The 25,181-nt window shown below is 44.7% G+C and overlaps 1 protein-coding gene across 1 annotated transcript in view; it reads left to right on the top strand.

The window, feature by feature from the left end:
• Nucleotides 1-25,181, top strand: part of DEPTOR (DEP domain containing MTOR interacting protein) — a 194,163-nt gene that overhangs the window by 150,626 nt on the left and 18,356 nt on the right. Inside the window, exon 7 of the mRNA XM_077493284.1 lies at nt 13,806-13,943. Within this exon, the coding sequence (XP_077349410.1) occupies nt 13,806-13,943 (138 nt within the window). The remainder of the gene's footprint in view (nt 1-13,805; nt 13,944-25,181) is intronic.

The raw sequence follows: 25,181 nt of genomic DNA, 5'->3' as shown, positions 1-25,181 counted from the left end.
AGTTCAACCACCCCCTTGCAATCTTCTGGGACACGTCACAGGTCCCTGAAGGTTACTCGGCCATTTACAGCGCCACAGCCAGGTGCCCACAGTAAGAATGCCGGCGCCGTGGAAAGGAAGGGGGAGAGGAGCGGGGCTTCGTAATCTCACATTGCTGGACCGTGGGACAGGCGAGTGTCTGAATATTAAAAGTCAGCAGCTACACTTTTTGTAGTTGCTGACTTTTATTAATTTTTTTTCCGGCAAAACGCTATTTTGCTATTTGCACATGTATTAGTAAAACCGCACATATCATCACAACTACTTTGTGCATCTAGGTGGATTACACCTTGTTTTTTTTTTTTTTCAGGACAAACTGGGCTTTCATTTGATAGTAAATAGCTATGGATATCTTCTGATTTATTTATTTTTTATTATCAAAGGAAAACTGTCCCAAAATAGTAAAATCAGTTTATTTTTATTTTTTTAATTTAGCTGTATATTTCTTGTTACTACTATATTCTACCATCAAAGAACAACCCAAAATAAATTTTCCTGCTCCTGACGATTGCAGCGATACCAAATGTGTATATATATTTTTTTTTTTGTCCTACCTAAAGCACAGTGACACATACTGGTACTAATTAACCACTTCAGCTCCGGACCAATAAACACCTTAAGGACCAGAGGTCTTTTTGCAATTTCGCACTGCGCTGCTTTAACTGGTAATTGCGCGGTCATGCAATATTGCACCCAAACGAAATTTGCGTCCTTTTCTTCCCACAAATAGAGCTTTCTTTTGATGGTATTTGATTGCCTCTGCGATTTTTTTTTTTTGCGATATAAATGGAAAAAGAGCGAAAATTTTGAAAAAAAAAGATATTTTCTTCTTTTTGTTATAAGAAAAATCGAATAAACTAAATTTTAGTCATACATTGAGGGCAAAATTTATTTAGCCACATGTCTTTAGTAAAAAAAATGTCAATAAGCGTATATTTTTTGGTTTGCGCAAAAGTTATAGCGTCTACAAACTAGAGTACATTTTCTGGAATTTACACAGCTTTTAATTTATGACTGCCGATCTCATTTCTTGAGGTGCTAAAATGGCAGGGCAGTACAAATCCCTCCCAAATGACCCCATTTTGGAAAGTAGACACCCCAAGGAAATTGCTGATGGGTATGTTGAGCCCATTGAATATTTATTTTTTTTGTCCTAAGGGATTGAATAATGACAAAAAAAAAAAAAAAAATTTTTTTTTACAAAAAGTTGTCACTAAATGATATATTGCTCACACATGCTATGGGCATATGTGAAATGACACCCCAAAATACATTCTGCTGCTTCTCCCGAGTACGGGGATACCACATGTGTGGGACTTTTTGGGAGTCTAGTCGCGCACGGCACCCCGAAAACCAATCACCACCTTCAGGATTTCTAAGGGTGCAAATTTTTGATTTAACTCCTCACTACCTATCACAGTTTCGAAGGCCATAAAATGCCAAAATAGCACAAAACCCCCCCAAATGACCCCATTTTGGAAAGTAGACACCCCAAGCTATTTACTGAGAGGCATGTTGAGTCCATGGAATATTTTATATTTTGCCAAAAGTTGCGGGAATATTACAAACTTTTTTTTTTTTTTGCACAAAGTTGTCACTAAATGATATATTGCTCACACATGCTATGTGCAGAAGTCAAATTACACCCCAAAATAAATTCTGCTGCTTCTCCCGAGTACGGGGATACCACATGTGGGGGACTTTTTGGGAGCCTAGCCACGTACGGGACCCCGAAAACCAAGCACTGCCTTCCGGATTTGAATATAAAATGCTATAAAAAACAAACTAACCAGAGTCACCCGTAACACTTATACGGTGATCAGTGGTGAAAGGGTTAACTAGGGGCAATCAGGGGGTTCAAATTTTTATTAGGTAGTATATGGGGGTCCCTGGCGCTATATAAAAACCTGACCGGGAACCTAAATAACTAACTGGCTAACCAGCGTCACCAGTGACACTTATACTGTGATCGCTGGTGAAAGGGGGTGAAAGGGTTAACTAGCAGCAATCAGGGGGTTAAAACCATTATTGGGTAGTATATCGGGGTACCTAGCGCTATAAAAACCTGGCGGTGAACCTAAAAAAATAACTAGCTACCTAGCGACACATGCAGCGATCAGAAAAATGATCGCTTAGTGACACTGGCAAAAGGGGGTGAAAGGGTTAACTAGCGGCAATCAGGGGGTTAAAAACATTATTGGGTAGTATATCGGGGTACCTAGCGCTATAAAAACCTGGCGGTGAACCTAAAAAAATAACTAGCTACCTAGCGACTGTAGCGACACTAATGCAGCGATCAGAAAAACGATTGCTTAGTGACACTGGCAAAAGGGGGTGAAAGGGTTAACTAGCGGCAATCAGGGGGTTAAAAACATTATTGGGTAGTATATCGGGGTACCTAGCGCTATAAAAACCTGGCGGTGAACCTAAAAAAATAACTAGCTACCTAGCGACACTAGCGACACATGCAGCGATCAGAAAAATGATCGCTTAGTGACACTGGCAAAAGGGGATGAAAGGGTTAACTCTAGGGGCAATCAGGGGGTTAAATCTTTATTGGGGGGTGATAGGGGGCTACCCTGGACCTAACACTAACTGTCCTGACAGTTTTTACTGTCACAACTGACACTGAATGCATTGATCAGTAAAGAAATGATCAATGCAATCAGTGACACTGTGACTGGGGGGGGAGGGGGGGCGGGGGGGGGATATCGGGGGGCGATCGGGGGGGGTTTGTGTGCCTGTGTGTACCTACATGTCAGTGTAGTGTTGGTGCACACTTACTTTTACTGTTCTCCTCGTAGTCCGGTCAAAAAGACCGCCCCGAGGAGAATGACATCACTTCCTCCTTCCTGTGTAAACAATACACAGGGGAGGAAGCTTCTCATTGGCCAGGAGCGATCCAGAGGGGGTGGCCGAAAACCACGGCGGTCCTCAAGTGGTTAAAAAAAAATAATCCTGCCCAAAATATACTGAGCTTGACCTTTAACCCTTACCTGACCCAAACACTAACCCTGGCACTGACCTAGATCAAACCTTGATCTAGGTAATTTTTTTTTTTTTGCAAACTCTTTGTTTTTTTTTCTTTCTGCAAGGAAAGAGAGATACATTGTATCTTTCCTCTCCATTCACAGAAAGAAAAAACACAGGGGCGGGCTTCACAGTGACTGATCACTGTGGTAGCCAATCCAAGGCTACCACAGCGCTCAGGTGACCTGAAACATGGAGATCGTTAGTACAGGTCCTGAGGCTCTCAGTGAGACCTTGGTCTGTGTGCTGGGAGCGTGCCATGCGTTGCACTCCCATAACGAAGGCAGATACGCATATATGCGGCCCCACAGAAAAAAGACTACTTCAGTGAGGGGCGCATATATGCGTTATGTCGGTGTGAAGGGGCTAATCTTGAATGTTACTGACTAAGCAACTACAGAGGGACAAATCACACTGGTACACCCATTGAGGGAGTCCCGTCATTGGAGAAAAGCGCCGCATAAAACGACAGTAAAGCGGCGCTAAAAATAGCGACACTTTACCGCTGACAGCTCATTGTGAAAGGGGTCTTAAAGCAGAAATAAGCCATATCTGAGCATGACAAACTGAAAACAATATTTAATTCATTTTTATTCTTCCATGCAAACTCACCCATCCATCCATGCCACAATGCTTTATTTTTAGTGAGTAATCACTTTGAAAAACCATCCTTCTCATTTCTAGCCATGGCCACCTTAAGTAAGGGCAGATGTTTCCAGTAGTATTTACTTCCTGCGATCCATCTGCTCTTAGCTCGGATATGCAGACAGGAGGGTGTGCCACTTAAAGAGGAAGTAAAGGCAATAAAAAAAAAATGCAACCTGCAAGGCAAAGGCATAATGAGCTAGTATGCATAGCATACTAGCTCATTATGAATTACTTACCTGAGAATGAAGCCCCTCCGTCTTCATCTTCGCTGCTGCCATGAATCCCGGAGTGACCGGGTTTCTCTGCTCCGGCGCTGTGATTCACCGGAGCTGCGATGACATCACTCCCGCGCATGCGCACGGGAGCCAACACGAGCGGCATATCGCAGTGATCTGCGGCCTGCTCAGTGCACCTGCGTGCCGCTGTCTACGGCACATGCACCGTAGACAGCGATGCCTGTCTTTTTGTAAATATCTCCTAAACCGTATAGGTTTAGGAGATATTTCTTGGACCTACAGGTAAGCCTTAATCTAGGTTTACCTTTAGGTCAAAGTGGTTTGTAAGGGTTTACAACCACTTTAAGGACCCAGCCTCTTTCTGAGATTTGTTGTTTAAAAACAGTTTTCTTGCTAAAAAAATTACTTAGAACTCCCAAACATTATACGTTTTTTCCTAACACCCTAGAGAATAAAATGGCGGCCGTTGTGATACTTTCTGTCACACCGTATTTGCGCAGCGGTCTTACACTTTTTTTAATTAAAAAATAAGACAAAAGCAAAGTTAGCCCAATTTTATTTTATATTGTGAAAGATAATGTTACGTTGAGTAAATTGATACCCAACATGTCATGCTTCCAAATTGTGGCCGCTCATGGAATGGCGACAAACTTTTATCCTTAAAAATCTCCATAGGCGACATTTAAAAAATTCTACCGGTTGTATGTTTTGCGTTACAAAGGAGCTCTAGGGCTAGAATTGTTGCTCTTGCTCTACTGATCGTGGCGATACCTCACATGTGTGGTTTGAACACCGTTTTCATATGTGAGCGGTACTCACATATATGTTCGCTTCTGCACACGAGATCGGCAGGATGTGGCGTGTTTAAATTTTTTCTTATTTATTTTTTATTTTTACACATCCCTTGTAATAGAAAAAAAGCATGACAGGACCTCTTAAATATAGATTTGGGGCCAAAAAGACTTTAGATCTCATATTTACACTAAAATGCAATAATGAAAAAAAATGGCCTTATAAGAGCTATGGGCAGACGTGACGTTTTGATGTCACTTCCGCCCTGGAATGGTATGGAGATGGGTGAGGGTCGTCTCCATACCCAGTAAGGACAAGTATCCAATCTCCTCTGCCGCTACAGATGGCTCCTGTAAGCGGCGGAGACCACTATTATCGGAAACCGGGCCGAAGAAGAGGATATCAGGATTATGGCAGCTAGCTGCTGCCACAACAAAGATATCCCTATTCAAAGTTAGGATGTATATCGGTGTGCGGCGGTCCGGAAGTGGTTAAAGCAGAAAAACTGCTTATGTAGTCTCCGGGATGTATGACATCATGTTGGCCTAGGCCAGAAACCAGGAAGCAACTAAAGAAATGTAAAAAAAAAAAAAAAAAATCTAAACTGGTAAATCTAATAACCTTCCTATCTATTTCCTACAATAATTTTCCTGCATAAGGATTAAAAAGAATGAATGTTGACTGGAAGAGTTTAGTTCTGCTTTAATGCAGAGGTTAAATGGTTCTGGTCCAAATTGGCCCTAGTATGTGTAGGTATGCATTTGAGGTAGTGACCTTGGATTGTAAGCTCCTTGAGGTCAGGGACTGACGTCAGTGTACAATATATGTAAAGTGTTGCATAAATTAAAAGTAAATAAAAAATAAAAAGTTAAGACTAGGCCTCCTGGAACAGTGTGCTGTGGACTGATGAATCAAAGATAGAATTGTTTGGCCACAGTGACAGTAGACCGTAGCCACTTGATGCAAAGCGATTTCAGGAGGAGCATCTCATAGCAACTGAAGCATGGTGGTAGAAACGTTAAGGTTTGGGGTTGCTTTGCTGCTTTGAGTACATGAGCAGCTTGCAGTCATTGAGTCTGGCACAGACCAGATTGGTCTGGCTGTTTGACCCCATTTCCTTTCTCTAGTAGGCACGTGGCATTTTCATACTCCGAGTCAGTAAACCGTGCAGCTCTTTTTTGTGTTTTTTATTTTTGGGGAAGAACTTGGATGGGGTAGGCATGAGCCTAGGGATACTCCAGAAAACTATAACTTGATAATGAGGACTCTAATCTGAAACAACCTTCAGGGAGAAAACACCCCCAAATGCAAAGAATAGTATCTAAAGATCTTCCAGGAGAGTTAGGGAAAGTCTGTAGATCCAGAAGGACTGGTACCCATTGGGTCCTGATTTTTCAAGCAGCCATGTACAGGGTCAGCAAACTTCAGTACTCCAGCAGCCTGTGTCCTGGATCTGTAGTGGACTTTCTGAGAATACTCTAGAAAGGATGGAGCCAAGGTTCATCCAGCCAAACTGTAGCTGGGACCCCATAGAAATGCTGCAGTCCAGGATGAATCTCCTAAGGCTGTCACAGCACTGAGGCTGATCTTACCCTCCCAGGAACGAGCGACCTCTCGCCTGGACTCTATTCCTTTTTTTACGTCCCCTGGCCCCCTGCTAGTTACCTGATCAACCAAGGATTGGCTGGGGAGATATTAATATGCGGGCTGGGGTCATAATTCTCCCACCCACTATGTCCCAGGATCCCCTGGGAGAGAGGGGTAAGTAATTGAGCCCATGCCTTTAGAGTCCAAATCAGACCTGACTAATCAAACCATGCCTCCATGATTACAGGGAGGCCAAGAACTAAATTTAGCAAAACAGTAGCTCTGGGAGCACTACATATACTGTACATTCTGCATCATATCATCCATTCTACATAATATCAAAGTGTGCTTGATGGAAATATGGGGCCATCTGCCCAAAATGTGAGGGTGGCCCTGAAAGGAACAAAAAGCAAACCAGATATGCCCAAGTAGCTAAAACCAGTCCCCTTTCTCATCTGTGAGCTTGCCAGAACTTAATATAATTCACAGCACTTAATGTAGAACAAAAAAAATGTAGTTCGTGTTATTGAACTGGAAATTTTATCTTTTATTATGACACTGGTCGAAAACACACTAGCAAATCCACCAAGGAATGGCACAAAAAGAAGAAATTAAAGGTTGTCTGCTGGCCTATACAAAGCCCTGATTTAAATCCCATTGACATGTTGTAGGAGGATTGCCATTATACAGTTCATGGAAACTCACAAGCATCTTACAACCAAACTAAGGTTTATGGAGAAAAATTTCAAAAAAGTTTGATTTCATAGACTGGTGGGCAGTAATGCCAAAGTCCAGCCCTGATTTCATGTCTGTTCCCATCCCTGTGACAACAGGCCAAGAAATTAATAAATATAGATACAGTGGTGTAAAAAAGTGTTTGCCCCCTTCCTCATTTCCTGTTCCTTTGCATGTTTGTCACACTTAAGTGTTTCGGAACATCAAACCAATTTAAACAATAGTCAAGGACAACACAAGTAAACACAAAATGCAATTTGTAAATGAAGGTGTTTATTATTAAAGGTGAAAAAAAATCCAAACCATCATGGCCCTGTGTGAAAAAGTGATTGCCCCCCTTGTTAAAACATACTATAACTGTGGTTGTCCACACCTGAGTTCAATTTCTCTAGCCACACCCAGGCCTGATTATTGCCACACCTGTTCACAATCAAGGCATCACTTAAATAGGAGCTGCTTGACACAGTAAGGTCCACCAGAAGATCCTTAAAAGCTACACATCATGCCGAGACCCAAAGAAATTCAGGAACAATTGAGAAAGTAATTGAGATCTATCAGTCTGGAAAGGGTTATAAAGCCATTTCCAAAGCTTTGGGAATCCAGCGAACCACAGTGAGAGCCATTATCCACAAATGGCGAAGACATGGAACAGTGGTGAACCTTCCCAGGAGTGGCCGGCCGCCCAAAATTACCCCAAGAGCGCAGCGACGACTCATCCAAGAGGTCACAAAAGACCCCACAACAACGTCCAAGGAACTGCAGGCCTCACTTGCCTCAGTTAAGGTCAGCGTTCATGCCTCCACCATCAGGAAAAGACTGGGCAAAAATGGCCTGCATGGCAGAGTTCCAAGGAGAAAACCACTGCTGAGCAAAAAGAACATCAAAGCTCGTCTCAATTTCTCCACAACACATCTTGATGATCCCCAAGACTTTTGGGACAACATTCTGTGGACCGATGAGACAAAAGTGGAACTCTTTGGAAGGTGTGTGTCCAAGTATATCTGGCGTAGAAGGAACGCTGCATTTCATAAAAAGAACATTATACCAACAGTAAAATATGGTGGTGGTAGTGTGATGGTCTGGGGCTGTTTTGCTGCTTCAGGACCTGGAAGACTTGCCGTGATAAAAGGAACTATGAATTCTGCTGTCTACGAAGAGATCCTGAAGGAGAATGTCCGACCATCTGTTCGTGTACTCAAGCTGAAACGAACTTGGGTTCTGCAGCAGGACAATGATCCTAAACACACCAGCAAGTCCACCACCGAATGGCTGAAGAAAAACAAAATGAAGACTTTGGAGTGGCCTAGCCAAAGTCCTGACCTGAATCCTATTGAGATGTTGTGGTATGACCTTAAAAAGGCCGTTCATGCTCGAAAACCCTCTAATGTAACTGAATTAGGACAATTCTCCAAAGATGAGTGGGCCAAAATTCCTCCAGGACGCTGTAAAAGCCTCATTGCACGTTATCGCAAACGCTTGGTTGCAGTTGTTGCTGCTAAGGGTGGCCCAACCAGTTATTAGGTTTAGGGGGCAATCACTTTTTCACACAGGGCCACGATGGTTTGGATTTTTTTTCACCTTTAATAATAAACACCTTCATTTACAAATTGCATTTTGTGTTTACTTGTGTTGTCCTTGACTATTGTTTAAATTGGTTTGATGTTCCGAAACACTTAAGTGTGACAAACATGCAAAGGAACAGGAAATGAGGAAGGGGGCAAACACTTTTTCACACCACTGTATAAACAGATAGATATGTAGCACTGACCCCCGAAGGAGCGTTTCATTTAATTGGGCTTACCGTTACCTTCTTCACCTCGTGTATGTCTAGGGGTTTCCCGAGGTAGATGGCCCAAGAACTGCAGAGACTGAGACCAGATCTGCTTAAGGGATTTTTTTTGCAAAAGAGATTAAACGAAACACAGTCTCTCAAAGTAGGATTAGAGGGTTTAGGTAGGAAAGTCCAGGAACTCTTGAAAATTTAGCCAAATAGAAAGTCTCTCACTTTAGAGATCCAGAGAATAGCCATTCACAACTGGATCCTCACTCTTATCAGATAGTCCTTCCCTCACCAGGCCTTGCAGCTGATAGAGTGCTCAATCAAGTAAAATCGCTGCCACAGACTTGTTGTAGAACACTTGAATAACTGAAATATGTAACAGCTTAGAGAACCCTTGTACGGTACCAGTATCTTGCAGCCGGTCCGGCGATACCATACGAGACCAGATACGCTTGGGGTCTTTCAACTAAGCCTCCAGGCTCCTTCTGAGAAGCCAACCTTTGTGTGGCCTTCTCCCGAAGAATCTTCCCCCAGATGCTTCCCCAGTTACTGGGCCTCTCCACAAACCCGAGACGGCATCCGACCACCTCCGAATCCTTCTTTTAGTTACTTTACCTTGGGCCAGCCAGCCCGAGACTTGAAATCGGGTGGATACGCACCCCAGGCCATGAGAGCCCTGGGGGCTGGTCAGGAGGATCAGGACCAAACAGACAGAAAGCTCTTCTGGACCGGAACCCCGAAGTACGTGACATCAGCACCTTAAGTACCCTCTCCCAGAATGCACAGCAAGAGTGACACTCCCACTGGGCTGGTTCAGAGAGAGAATAAACACTTAATGCGCCTAACTGGACTGCGTTCTATCTCCTACCAGAGATGAGAGCACCACCTATGGTCAGGCAGAACACCATGCAATCCAGACAGACTAGTACAGAGGCCAAAATTTTGTGTAATTTAACCCAAAGCCAAACTGCAGTTTCAGGAATATTAAATGACAAAAACACATAGCGCGTGCTCTTATGGAGCCGGCGCTACAGATAGCTATAGATATACAGCATCTCACAAAAGTGAGTACACCCCTCACATTTTTGTAAATATTTTATTCTATCTTTTCATGTGACAACACTGAAGAAATGACACTTTGCTACAATGTAAAGTAGTGAGTGTACAGCTTGTATAACAGTGTAAATTTGCTGTCCCCTCAAAATAACTCAACACACAGCCATTAATGTCTAAACCACTGGCAACAAAAGTGAGTACACCCCTAAGTGAAAATGTTGAAATTGGGCCCAAAGCGTCAATATTTTGTGTGGCCACCATTTTTTTCCAGTACAGCCTTAGGCCGCGTACACACGCGGGGACTGTTCGCTCAACTTTGTCCGTCAAACAGTTTCAGCGGACAGTCCGCTCAAAATTAGCATGGACGGACTTGCCCACACACGACGAACGAACAGTCCGCTGAAACCGTGCGCGATGACGTGAACGGCACGTACGACGGGACTAGAAAACGACGTCCTATACACTGCAATGCAAACTTCGGCGTGTAAATCCTTTCTGAGCATGCGCGGAACTTAGTTTGACGAACAAGCCTACACACGAGGGGACTGTTCGCTGAAACAAAGTTTCAGCGGACAGTTTTTCGGAATTTCCGAAAAACGTTGTTCAGCAGACTGTCCGCTGAAACTGTCCGCTGAAAGCCCACACACGAGCGGACTGTCCGCCGAAACACTGTTCAGCGGACAAAGTTGAGCGAACAGTCCCCGCGTGTGTACGCGGCCTCAATCTTCTTGGGCATGGAGTTCACCAGATCTTCACAGGTTGCCACTGGAGTCCTCTTCCACTCCTTCATGACGACATCACCTAGCTGGTGGATGTTAGAGACCTTTGCCTTCCTCCAACTTTCTGTTTGAGGATGTCCCACAGGTGCTAAATAGGACTTAGGTCCGCAGACATGCTTGGCCAGTCCATCACCTTTACCCTCAGCTTCTATAGCAAGGCAGTGGTCGTGTTTGGGATCATTATCATGTTGGAATACTGTCCTGCGGCCCAGTCTCCGAGGGGAGGGGATCATGCTCTGCTTCAGTACATCACAGTACATGTTGGCATTCATGGTTCCCTCAATGAACTGTAGCTCCCCAGTGCCAGCAGCATTCATGTAGCTCCAGACCATGACACTCCCATCACCATGCTTGACTGTAGGCAAGATACACTTGTCTTTGTACTCCTCACCTGGTTGCCGTCACACACGCTTGACACCATCTTGAAACCATCTTGACACCATCTTGACACCATCTGAACCAAATAAGTTTATCTTGGTCTCATCAGACCATAGGACATGGGTCCAGTAATCCATGTCCTTAGACTGCTTGTCTTCATAAAACAGTTTGTGGGCTTTCTTGTGCATCATCTTTAGAAGAGACTTCCTTCTGGGACGACAATGAGGCAGACCAATTTTGATTCATTGTGTGGCGTATGGTCTGAGCACTGACCGGCTGACCCCCCACCCCTTCAACCTCTGAAGCAATGCTGGCAGCACTCATACGTCTATTTCCCAAAGATAACCACCTGGATATGATGCTGAGCACATGCACTCAACTTCTTTGGTTGACCATGCTGAGGCCTGTTCTGAGTGGAATCTGTCCTGTTAAACCACTGTATGGTCTTGGCCACCATGTTGCAGATCAGTTTCAGGGTTTTGCCAATCTTCTTATAGCCTAGGCCATCTTTATGTAGAGCAACAATTATTTTTTTCAGAACCTCGGAGAGTTCTTTGCCATGAGGTGCCATGTTGAACTTCCAGTGACCAGTATGAGAGAGTGAGAGCGATAACACCAAATTTAACACACTTGCTCCCCATTCACACCTGAGACAGTGGCGGCTGGTGCTCAAAATTTCTGGGGGGGCGCAAACAAACTGAAAAAAAAAAACATCAATTGCAGCCACTGTGCCATCAAACGCATCCACTGTGCCATCAAACGCATCCACTGTGCCATCATATGCATCCACTGTGCCATCATACGCATCCACTGTGTCATCAAACGCATCCACTGTGTCATCAAACGCATCCACTGTGCCATCAAAGGCAACCATTGTGCCCAAACGCAGCCACTGTGCCATCAATCGCAGCCACTGTGTCATCAAACGCATCTACTGTGCCATCATACGCATCCATTGTGCTCAAACACAGCCACTGTGCCATCAAACGCATCCACCGTGCCCAAACGCACCCACTGTGCCATCAAACGCACCCACTGTGCCATCAAACGCATCCACTGTGCCATCAAACGCAACCACTGTGCCATCAAACGCATCCACCATGCCCAAACGCAGCCAATGTGCCCAAACACAGCCACTGTGCCATCAAACGCATCCACCGTGCCCAAACACAGCCACTGTGCCATCAAACGCACCCACTGTGCCCAAACGCATCCACTGTGCCACCAAACGCATCCACCGTGCTCAAACGCATTCACCGTGCCCAAAGGCACCCACTGTGCCATCAAACACACCCACTGTGCCATCAAACGCACCCACTGACATTATACAGTGGTGAGGGGTATCTTAGCATGCAGTCAGCGTCCTCCCATGTCTCCATGTAGAACACACACACACACTTACTGTGATCCATGACATCCGCTGCTGCTGGCCGTTCCATACACTCACTGTAATCTTGACTGGTCTTAGGGAAGTAAAGTTGGAGATAAAAAATGCTGCTGTCACTCCATAGGCACTGATAATAAAAAATAAAAAAACAAATGTGTTACAGATACTTCCCCCGCAACACAGCAGCACTTACCTTGCTGACTGTGTCCTCCTCTCCTCTCCTGCGGTGTGAGCAAAAACAGGAAGTGACATCTGAGTCAGATGGCAATCAAACCGCCCGGCCATAGTACTAGATACTATGAGCGCCAGGCAGAAGCTAGTGGCGCTTCAGAAAGCGCCCGAAGGCGGGATAAAAGCCTGAAAATTAAGCGCCACGCCTGCAATCTTGTGATTGCATTGACATGGCGCTTCCATAGTGCACTGTGTCCGGCGCTCTTACACAGTGCACTATGTTAAAGGACTTTCTTAAAGGGGCAGTTTTAAAAAACATTTTTTTTGGGACTACACAGGAAGGGGGGCGGTGCTCCCTATGGACGGGCCGCCACTGACCTGAGACCTTGTAACATTAACGAGTCTCCTGACACCGGGGAGCGAAAATGGCTAATTGGGTCAAATTTGGACATCTTCACTTAGGCTAGGTTCACATTGCTGCGATGCGGGAACGCCGCGAATCTGCGGCGTTTTCCCGCATCGCATACCTCCCGCCGGCAGTTCACACTGCCCTATGCGGACGGCTGGGGGTGTCAATGTTATGTTAATGACACCCCCAGATCCGTCGGCATATCGCAGTGCGATCTGCCGACTCGCACAGGAATCGGTTTGCATGGTGTGAACCCCCATGCGATCCGATTCCGTTGCGGACCCAAAAAAGGGTCCCGTGCGAGTTTGCTGCGGGACCGCTGCGAGTTCAGCCATACTATCTGTATGGCTGAACTCGCAGCGCTACGGAGATCGGATGTGATTTGCTGTGCGAATCACATCCGGTTCTCCCCCCGCAGCGGTGTGAACCCAGCCTTAGGGGTGTACTCACTTTTGTTGCCAGCAGTTTAGACATTAATGGCTGTGTGTTGAGTTATTTTGAGGGGACAGCAAATTTACACTGTTATACAAGCTGTACACTCACTACTTTACATTGTAGCAAAGTGTAATTTCTTCAGTGTTGTCACATGAAAAGATATAATAAAATATTTACAAAAATGTCAGGGGTGTACTCACTTTTGTGAGATACTGTATATGTTTTGCCAGTATTTATTTTTTTACTTTATTTTTTTATTTTTTTTTTTATTTATTTTTTTTTTTTTTAAATGAACAGCTGGAACAGAGGATGAAACTGACTTGTGATGTTTGTTGTTATGCAGTGAGCCCCAACAGTGAGGTGAAAGTTGCTTCGGCGGTCCGGCGGAGCAGTATGACCAGCAGCAGTAGTAGCGGATACTTCAGCAACAGCCCCGCCCTCGGCAACAGCCCACCTGTAGTACTCTGCAATCCGAGGTCTGGTAAGTGCATTGAGAAATGTATCACATCTGCTCCCACAGGTTTTGCACTCCTAGTTAATAATCTATAAAGATTTTGGGTCCATTTTATTGTTTTGATTTTACATTTTTGACCATCATGATTTCTTTATTTACAGGATTGCTTCATCATACAGACATTTTAGATAACTTGTGCACTTCCAACCTTGGCGCAACAGTTTTCTGGCCCAGCACAACGGTGTCCCGGACCTGTCTGGTGTGTTCCTTGGCCTTCATGATGCTGTTTGTTCTCTAGGGTTCTCTAACAAACCTCTGAGGGCTTCACAGAACAGCTGTATTTATACTGAGATTAAATTACACACAGGCGGACTCTATTTACTAATTAAGTGACTTCTGAAGGCAATTGGTTCTACTAGATTTTAGATAGGGGTATCAGAGTAAAGAGGGCTGAATACAAATGCATGCCACACTTTTCACATATTTATTTGTAAAATATTTTGAAAACCATTTATCATTTTCCTTCCACTTCACAATTATGTGCCACTTTGTGTTGGTCTATCACATAAAATCCCAATAAAATACATTTACTTTTCTGGTTGTAACATGGCAAAATGTTACCGATCGTTAGGCAGAGAGACAGAACTCCGATCTGCCTATGTAAACAAGGCAGATGGTCATTCTGACAGGAGGAAAGAGATGAAATTTGTGTCCCTGAAAAGTAGGAAATAAATTACATATCTTCCTCTAGTAAAAGCACCTCACACGGTGTAGTAAAACACTGGCTAGGCACACAGTTAACCCTTTGATCGCCCCGATGTTAAAGCCGAGTTCCGCCCCATTTTTTATCTTTGGCCCTCGGCTTTGCTGATTGCATTACAATGAATGTTTGGAATTTTTTTTTTTTTGTTTTTTTTCAACGCATATTACCTGTAGGATAAATATTATTATTATTATTATTCACGATTTATATAGCGCCAACAGTTTTCGCAGCGCTTTACAATGTATAGGGGGGACAATACAATTACAGTACAATACAAAAGGTACAGGAGGGACCGGCTCGTAGAGCTTACATTCTAAAGGGAGGGGGTGGTACAAAAGGTAATAGATGCAGAGAATGATTTGATGGGGGTGGCTCGGGGACAGTTGTTAGGTGGGTGTGGGATAGGCTTCCCTGAACAAATGAGTTTTCAGGGAACTCCTAAAGGTGGACAGGGTAGTGGCTGAACGGACAGACTGGGTCAGGGAGTTCCAGTGGATGGGAGAGGCTCTGGAGAAGTCTTGAAGGCGAGCATGAGAGGAGGTGACAAGGGAGCTAGAGAGCAGGAGGTCCTAGGAGGAGCGGAGGGGACGATTTGGGCGATATCTGCAGATGAGGTTGGTGATGTAGATGGGGGCGATGTTGTGGATGGCTTTGTTTGTTATGGTTAGCATTTTGAATTTTACACGGTGGGGTAGGGGAAGCCAGTGAAGGGATTGGCAGAGAGGGGCAGCAGTCACGGAACGATTAGTGAGGTGTATTAGTCTAGCAGCAGCATTCATAATAGACTGAAGGGGGGATAGGCTGCATAAGGGTAGGCCATTAAGGAGAGAGTTGCAGTAGTCAAGGCGGGAAATAATCAAGGAGTGAACGAGTTACTTTGTGGTGTCATTAGTAAGGAAGGGTGAAATTCTGGAGATGTTGTAGAGGTGAAGGCGGCAGGATTTAGCCAGTGATTGGATGTGTGGAGGCTGAAGGAAAGGTCAGAGTCATGGATTACACCCAGGACCCTGACATGTGTGGAGGGACCAATGGTTGTGTTGTTGATGTTAATGGTGAAGTCACGGGGGGGGGGGGGGGGGATCGTGAAGGAGGAAATATAACAAGCTCAGTTTTAGAAAGATTGAGTTTGAGGAAGTGATGTGACATCCATACTGATATATCATTCAGTAAGTTGGAGATCTGTGAGGAGATTGAGGGGGTGAGTTGAGGAGTGGAGAGATAGATCTGGGTGCCGTCGGCATAGAGGTGGTATTGGAAACCATGGGAGGTTATCAACTGGCCCAGGGAAGAGGTATAGAGCGAGAATAGGAGGGGCCCTAGGACAGAACCTTGGGGTACCCCAACAGAAAGAGGAAGGGGAGCGGAGGAGATGGAGTTGTAGGTGACACTGAAAGTGCGCTGAGATAGGTAGGAGGAAAACCAGGATAAAGCAGAATCACGGAGGCCAAGGGAGCGTAATTTGCTGAGGAGGAGCAGGTGGTCAACTGTGTCAAAGGCAGCAGAGAGGTCTAAATGTATGAGTCTGGAGTAGTGGCCATTGGTTTTAGCAGTTAGTAGGCCATTGGTGAGTTTTAATAGGGCAGTTTCAGTAGAATGTTGTGGGTGGAAGCCAGACTGTAGGGGGTCGAGAAGGTTGTTGTCCATGAGGTAGCGACTCATTTCGTCATGGACAAGGCGTTCGATGAGCTTGGAGGCAAATGGGAGCAGGGAGATGGGTCTTAAGTTGTTCAAACAGGTGGAGTCTAGTGAGTGTTTTTTGAGTACGGGGGTAAGCAGTGCATGTTTGAGCGGGGAAGGAAAGGTGCCGGAGGAGAGGGAGAGGTTGAAGATGTGGGTTAGGGAGTTAAGGATAGAGTGGGAAGGTGGTAGCAGTAATTGTGAGGGTCCAGGGAGTAGGTAGTGAGTAAATATCAATATCCATTATCATTGTACCTCACTGTGGCACTGTATTCCAGAAGGAACTCCTAGGGGGCTTCAGGTGCCCACAATAAAGGTGGGCGCTCGCATGTCACGGAGGCTACACTGAGTCCATTTAACAACTAAATGACAAAAAAGGTGACATGTACAGCATATACAAGATTAAATTCGACAAATTGTGACAAACACAGGGATGTTTTTTTACCAAAAAAAATGACTGGAGCACTTTCACGTCATTAGTACAGTGACAGTGCATATTTTTAGCACCGATCACTGTATTAATGTCACTGGTCCTCAAAAAGTGTCAGGGACAGAAGTGTCCCTCTTATAAGTTGCTGATTTGCCACCATTACTAGTAAAATAGATAAAAATATCACATAGTTTGTAGACGCTATAACTTTTGTGTAAACCAATCAATATACGCTTATTGTGATTTTTTTTTTAACCTGTAGCCGAGTACATATTGGCCTAAATTTATGAAGAAATACATTTTTTTTTTCATTTCTTTTTTTTTAATTGGATATATTTTATATATTTTTACAGCACAACAAAAAACAAAAAAAAAAAACAGAGGTGATCAAATACCACCAAAGGAAAGCTCTATTTGTGGCGGAAATAAAATGAAAAATTTGGGGTACAGCGTTGACCGCACAATTTTCAGTTAAAGTAACACAGTGTCGTATCGCAGAAAATGGCCTGGTCATGAAGGGGGGTTAAATCTTCCGGAGGTCAAGTGGTTAATGCCCATGGTTTTGGAATAAGATGTTCAACAATCTAATATCAATACCTCATGATGGTCAGGTGTGCACAATTCTACGTAATTTCAGTTGTCTTTTATTAAAACCCCTAACAGAGTTCTTGGGAGGGAGGGGGGAGGAGCCACTGCACTGTCTGTTCACTTGTGTGTGTACATTATGCATTCTATGCATTAAGGTGAAAAACATCCTGTGATGAAGAAGCCCCCCAGAGCCCCCCTTTACTTACCTGAGCCCAGTCTTTCCAGTGATGGGGACAAGCACACCTGCTTCAGCCGCTACCTCGGGTCCTGATTGGATAGATTGATAGCCACCCAGCCATTGGCTCCTGCTGCTGTCAATCAAGTCCAATGACGTGGGGGCCAAGTCCTGCTGTCTGTATCAATGGACACAGCAGCAGGACATGGGAGCGCACACACACAAGTGCCCTGAACGAGAGCGGCTCTCCAACGGGGCACTTGAGAAGAGCAGGAGCCAGGAGTGGCGCTGAGGGACCCCAGAAGAGGAGGATCGGGGCCACTCTGTGCAAAACCAACTACACATAGGAGGTAAGTATCACATGTATCAGCAAAAGGAGTACTCACCAAGGCCAAGATACAGAGAGCGGTTGCTGTTGCGACTCGGCGCACACCACCCCTGAAGATGGCACAGAGAGTGGTTGGCACCAAGAGGCACAAGCTACCAGTAGGACACCTGACTTGTGTAGCGGCCATAACCCATTGCAGGGCGGCCTTGACTTAATGGGCTTACCGGTTACCTTCTCCTGGCCTGCTCTTCCACATCTAGGGGTTCCCAGGGTTGATACCCAACGACTTGTACACTGACTTGTGACACAGATGAAGTCCTTTTAAAAAGGTTTATTTTGCAGTAGAACTTTCAAATAACAGTCTCTTAGGACACGGGTGAAGAACTCAGGTACCTTGAACTGCAGGTCTAGCAAAGTCTCTATTTTCACCCAGAGAGTAGCCACTCGCAGCTGGGTACTTCAAGGCTGAACAGATCTCTAGCCAGAGATCATGGCAGTCAGCACGTTGACTCAGAACTTGAACGATCAACTAAGGGTGAACAGGACCCTCTTTCCACCGTACCTGGAACCTTTCCCGTCTCCTCAATGGTACTGGAAAAGTGTGAATTCGTCAATGTCCTTCCCAACTCAGTAACCAGGCACTTCTCAGGATGCCACTTGCCGGCCCTCCTCCGAAGAGTCCTTCCACGAGCTGTGGTGTCCATCCAAGCCGAGAGCACAACTGGACACTGTGAATCCTCCCTCAGTTACTGCGCCTCGGACCAGCAGGCTCCGAGACTTGGGAACAGACAGATCCCTACCCCAGACCAGGCAGGTCTATCAGGGGCCACCGACAAAAACATGTTGCGGGGTGTCTAACACCCCGTGACCGGGAACCCTCATGGGGTTACCTCGGTCTTGGAACCAGAACAGACCACACGGGTCTCACAAACAACTCCGGAACCCCGAATACGTGACCCACACCCCCTTAAGTACCACTTCCCAGACTCCTCAGCGGGACTCGGCACTCCCACTGATTGGCTCAGAGAAGGCCGATACATAAACATCCAACCAGACCTGGTTCTGGCCTGTCATGTGCACTTCACCAGTCACATGACCAGGCAGAACTTCCAAACACAGCCTGGCCAGACTGGTGTTAAGGCCTACCTACTCAATTAACCCTCAGAACCTTTATTGTTCTGAGGCAAAAAACTAAATTTATATACGTGTGACATTTGATCCCAAATGTCATCCGCTACACTTGCTTGAAGGTCAAGGAGATGTGCAGGGTAGGTTGGTAGCGACCCAGAAGGAGTCCAGGAGGTAAGCGGCAACAAGTCCATAAGGAAATAAGCAAAGCCCAAAGGCAGGCTGGGGGTCAAACACAGTCAAGGAGTCCAGGAACAGGTAATAATCCGAAACACTGAGACAAAGGCAATCCAAGGGCGGGCTGAGGGTCGATCACAGGAGACAAGAGGCAAAGTCTGAGTACAGGCTGAGGGTCAAACACCAGAGAGAGCAGAAGTCTGAGAAACAAGCCAGGGGTCGGGTCCAGGAGAGAGTCAGCTTGGTCTTGAAGCAATCCGGGTCACAACGGGTAGACAATACACAGGAACACAAAGCTGAAAACTAACCAGCAATTTGACTGCGTGATGGAGCTCCTTTTATAGGCCGGGCAAAGGGTCATGTTATGCATGCGCTTGTGCGCACGTGCGTGCGCCTCTCAGTGGAGCCGCAAATGCGTGCGCAACGTAGCGCAGTTCTGTTGCGCAAATGCGTGCGCCAGAGCGGCGTTCCCGTGCGCATGCATGCAGGGATACGGCGCAACTGGCGCAGCCTATTTCCCTGATACTTGTTTGTTTTCTTTTTTGTTTTGTTTTTTAACCACTTCCGTATATATGCATTGGCCGGGTGGGAGCCGTCTACTCCTGATAGGACGTTCCTGAACGTCATTCAGAAGTAGCGGGATCGCGCGCGCGCGTGCCCGCGCAGCGGCGCGATCCCGATGTGCTCGTGTCACCCGGACACGGCACATCTGAGATCGGCAGGAGGGCTCTGTGATTGGCCCTCCTGATCACATGACGGCCTTGTCCAATCACGGCCGTCATGTGATGTAAACAAACAGCCGGTTGCTAGGCAATCGGCTCTCCTCTCCTCACACGGAAGTCATCGCTGAGGAGAGGAGAGCAGAACGCTGCAGCCGGCTGATGATCAGTGAGTATGGGCTGCTTTTTACAGCTTTTTACTCACTGATCATCAGTCTAGTGTCAACACACAACACACCACACAGTACAAACACAGTCCCCACATATGTCCCCAAACCACACATGTCCCCAAAACATACATGTCCCCAAATAATAAAAACACATGTCCCTAATAATAAAAACATGTCCCCCACATATGTCCCACTAAAATCACATGTCCCAATGATTATCTGCACACATATGTACGTGATCACCTGCACACATATGTACATGATCACACAAACCAATTATTATACAGTTAACGGAATTTTTTTTACCAAAAACATGTAGCAGAATACATTTTGGCTTAAATTTATGACAAAATTTGATTTTATTGGATTTCTTTTCAAATAGAAAAAATAAAATATTGTTTTTTTTCCAAATTTCCGCTTTTTTTGCGCTTATATCGCAAAAAATAAAAAACAGAGTCGTGAATAAATAACACCAAAATAAAGCTCTATTTGTGCGAACAAAATGATAACAATTTCATTTGGGTACAGTGTAGCATGACCGCGCAATTTTCACTGAAAGCGCGAGAGCGATGAAAGCTGAAAATTGGGCTGGGAAGGAAGGGGGTGAAAGTGCCCTGTATTGTAGTGGTTAAAACAAACCTTTGCATATTCTTTTAACCTTAAGCTATTGGGTTCTGTTAACAGGATTTCTAAAACAGAAGATTTTGCTTTTGGAAAATGTGAGAGCTGCACCAATGGATTGGTGTAAACAAATGTAATAAATAAAACAAATAATATCCATATTTAATTACTTTTTTTTTTTTTTATGTAACTTTTAGGTCCTAAAAACGAGAATATATAAAAGAACCTATCCATTCCCTTTAGAGATTACAGTTCCTGTTTAAGATTTATTGTCCCTTTATATGTCACTGTGGTTAGTTGATAGTTTTACATCTGGGTAAACCAGTATATAGGCTTTCACACTTCCTGACCCTGCAATGTATAGAGGAAAACTGCCAACCTTCACAACATTCCTCTGCTAAGTGTATGTCAATCATCTGTCACTGGTGGATGTGCTGAGCGAACACAATCATTGTGCAACCCTCTGTATTTTTATCCTGTGTCTTTTACAATCTGCTGTCAAAGATAAAAAAAAAAACCACAAACACACACAGGCCACAGAATGAGCTGAATGTCGAAAAGGGCACTTTATAAAACACTGCTAAACGTGACCAAAGAAACAAAACATTTACTGTATACAGCCCCATTCGTACTGGTGCGATGCAGTAAAAAATTGCATTTTACTGCGCGTAAAGTGTTTGTCTGGGCAAAATGAAGAAAAACAAAATATTAGGTACATCTGTCCAATACATGCCTATTTAAGCATGTTTTAAAAAATGTTGCAAGTAAGAGAAGTACCTGTTGATAATCCAGAAATCCAATGTGCTTGTAGCTTCCTGTTTGGGCTGACAACACAGTAGGGCTGATTTACTAAAAGTGGAGAGTGCAGAGGAGGTCTAGTGATAGAATTATTGCTCTCATTATAGCGATCGCGGCGATACCTCACATGTGTGGTTTGAACACCGTTTTTATATGTGGGCGTGACTTGCGTATGCATTCAAGCTCGTTAAGAAGGGGCGTGTTTAAAAAAATGTTATTTTTTTTTCTTATTTTACCTTTTTATTTTTACAGTTTTTTTTTTTCTATTGTGTCACTTTTATTCCTATTACAAGGAATGTAAACATCCCTTGTAATAAAAAAAAGCATGACAGGTCCTCTTAAATATGAGATCTGGGGTCAAAAAGACCTCTGATCTCATATTCACACTTCTGCGAGGGACGGGGCACCTAAAAAAACATTTTTTCCTTCTTTATTTTACTTCTTCCTTTTTATTTTTACACTGTCCTTTTTTTAAAACAAAAAAAATGGATCACTTGTATTCCTATTACAAGGACTGTAAACGTCCCCTTTTATTCCCCTCTTTAACTATCTCAATACCAGCCACTTACACCCCCTTCCTGCCCAGACCAATTTTCAACTTTCAGCGGTGTCGCTGTTTAAATGACAATTGCGCGGTCATGCTACACCGTACCCAAACAGAATTTTTATAATTTTGTTTCCACAAATAGAGCTTTCTTTTGGTGGTATTTGATCACCTCTGCGTTTTTTATTTTTTGCTAAAATAAAAAAATACCTAAAATTTTGAAAAAACAAAAAAGGTTTTTCTTTTGTTTCTGTTATAAAATGTTGTAAATGAGTACGTTTTCTCCTTCACCGATGGGCACAGATGAGGTGGCACCAATGAGGTAATAAATAATAATAATAATACATTTTATTTATAACGCACTTTCCATCAAAAGATCTCAAAGTGCTACATGGTTTGAATAAAAACATACAGCTAACATAAATCAAAAAATTTGCTAAAAAGAAAAGTCTTTAATCCTTTTTTTAAATTATCAGTACTGAGGTGGCACTGATGGGCACTGATAGGCGGCACTGAAAGGCGACACTGATGGGCACTGAAAGGCCTAACTGATGGGTACTTATGAGTGGCACTGATGGGCACTGATACGTGGCACTGATGGGCACTGATATGCGGCCTTGATAGGCATCGCTGATGGCACTGGCAGGCATTGGGGATGGGCACTGATTGGCAGCTGCCTGGGACTAATTGGTATTTCCCTGGTGGTCCAATGTGGTGGCCATCCCTAGTGGTCCTGGCGGCATCCTGGTGGTCCTGGGTGGGCACCCGTGGGGGGCTGCGATGATAAACAATCAGCACAGGCCCCCGCTGTCAGAGAAGCTGATCAGCTCTCCTCTACTCGTGTCTGTCAGATACGAGTGAGGAAAAGCGATCAACAGCTCTTCCTGTTTACATCGTGATCAGCCATGTTTGGACATGGCTGATCACGTGGTAAAGAGCCTCCGTCAGAGGCTCTTTACCGAGATTGGTGCACTGATCCCCACGGGCGCGCAAGAGTGGTCGTTCTGGAGGGCCATCATATGACGTGCCACGCCGCCCATTTGACGGCCTGCGGGCGAGAAGTGGTTAATGTGAGATCTGTGGTCAAAAAGACCTCAGATCTCACATTTTCACTTCAAAGCAATAAAAAATAAAATAAAAATTGTCCCTTTAAGACCGCTAGGCGGCAGGGATGTGTGACGTCGCTGCCATCACCCAATGGTATGAAGTCAAGTGGGAGCCATCATTCCCTCACTCAACTTCCTGCCTATCAGGGGATATGATCAGCTCATCTCTGTCGCTACCGACGGATCCAGTAAGCAACAGAGATGACCGGGATGACAATAAAAGTGGATAATCCGCCATGGAGACCACTTTTATCTTAAAGCAGACCGCTTGCCGTAAAAAATAACGGGGGTTATGGCAGCTGTTTGCTGCCATATCAATGGTATTTGATGTCAAAGGGCTGACATATATTGACAATGGGCAGTCCAAAAGTGGTTAAGCTTTGTCAATAAAACCATCGTCTCTCGGCTGCCCCCGCCGCCCCCGTCGCCGTCCTCTGTCAGGGAATCGGGAAGTGAAGCGTTGCGGCTTCACTGCCCGGCTCCCTACTGCACATGCGCGAGTCATGCTGTGCGTCTTCACTGGTCCCTGTTGTGTCCTGGGAACTGTGTGTTTCCCAGAACACAACGGGGGAGGCGGAGCATCTGTGGGTAGCTGCGGCTAACTATTCCCGGAAGTGGGTGCAGATACCTGGATTATACAGGTATCTACACCCACTCCCCCCTGAAAGGTGCCAATTGTGGCACCGGAGGGGGGGGAGGGTTCCGATGAGCGGAACTTCCACTTGAGGGTGGAGGTCCACTTTAATGAGAGTTTTGAAAGACGATAACTTTTTTTTTTTATTATTCTGACTCGGTTTGCGAGTGTTATCTCATAAAACGAGCAGAATTCAAGCTAATGGGGTGTGCAGTTCCGCATTTGGCCAGAGGTGCAGGAGCGCTGGCGACACTCGGTGGTTCAGATCCGTTCGGAAATACTTAGCAATACTCTGTTCCGGGGCCTTACTGAGGCTTTCCAAGTTCAGCCGAGCTGTCCCAGAGTATTTCCAAACCTCTCTGGCGCCCCCCGCCACCACTGGCCACATGCGGTATTGCATGTAATAGAAGTCAATGCGGAACAAATTATCTTTGTTTCCATTGACTTCTATGGAGAAACTCGCTTTGATATGCAAGTGCTTTGGATTACAAGCATTCTCTTGGAACGGATTAGGCTCGTAATCCAAGGTTCCACTGTATTTACAAGAATAAGTTAAAAGAAAAATTTATGCTGGGATGTGATCTAGAAGGGGAATGCACCCTGAGGCATGAATTCTGCACGTTGGACATGTATTACCACAAAGCACTATTGTAAGTGCGTCAAAAGGCCCATACACGCGATCTGACTTTTTGAAAACAAACATGCAAATTGTTGCCTTAAAACATCCGACCATGTGTACACTCCATCAGACAAACTTTTTCGGTTTTCACCCGACTTTTGTTGGCTGTGCGAACGGACAAACTTTTCGACAACAGTCCGATGGAGCAAAGTCCGATCGTGTGTACAGAAAATCATCGGACTTTACAAACACGCATGCTCAGAACCAATGCAAAAGATCAGACAACAATACAGAAGTTGACCAGAGGTGGCAGTAAAGAGCAGAAAAACCACGTGATTTGGTGAAAGTTACTGTAGCTGAAAAAGTCAGATCGCGTGTATGCTTAACAAGTTCACGGCCAATGCCCTTTGTACAAAAGTCCACGGGAAAGTTTGTACAAAGTGCGATCATGTGTATGAGGCTTTAAAGGTTTCCTGGTAAATGGCAAGTTGACAGTTGATTTTGTTTATTTCTTTTGTTTGTATTTTAGTATTTTATACTTTTTAATTTTTTTTATTTTTATTTTTATTTTATTTTTTAGCTAAGCCAACGTTTGTCAACCTTTTTCATTGGAAAAACCTTTTGAAATTTATTTCAGTAGGGAACCCCTACTAACAGTGGATTTTACAGCTGGCGGTACAATAGTGGGATAAGTAAGTTGTAGAAATTGGAAATTGTAGTGACCCTGTTGTACAATGCTACATAATATATTGTTGCTTTACAAAATAAATACAGAAATTCAAATAGTT

The sequence above is a fragment of the Lithobates pipiens genome, unplaced genomic scaffold, assembly GCF_037356315.1.
Source record: "Lithobates pipiens isolate NorthernLeopardFrog02 unplaced genomic scaffold, aLitPip1_a1.2 Scaffold_19, whole genome shotgun sequence".
Taxonomy (NCBI): Eukaryota; Metazoa; Chordata; class Amphibia; order Anura; family Ranidae; genus Lithobates; species Lithobates pipiens.
This window is presented reverse-complemented; position numbering and strand designations above follow the sequence as displayed.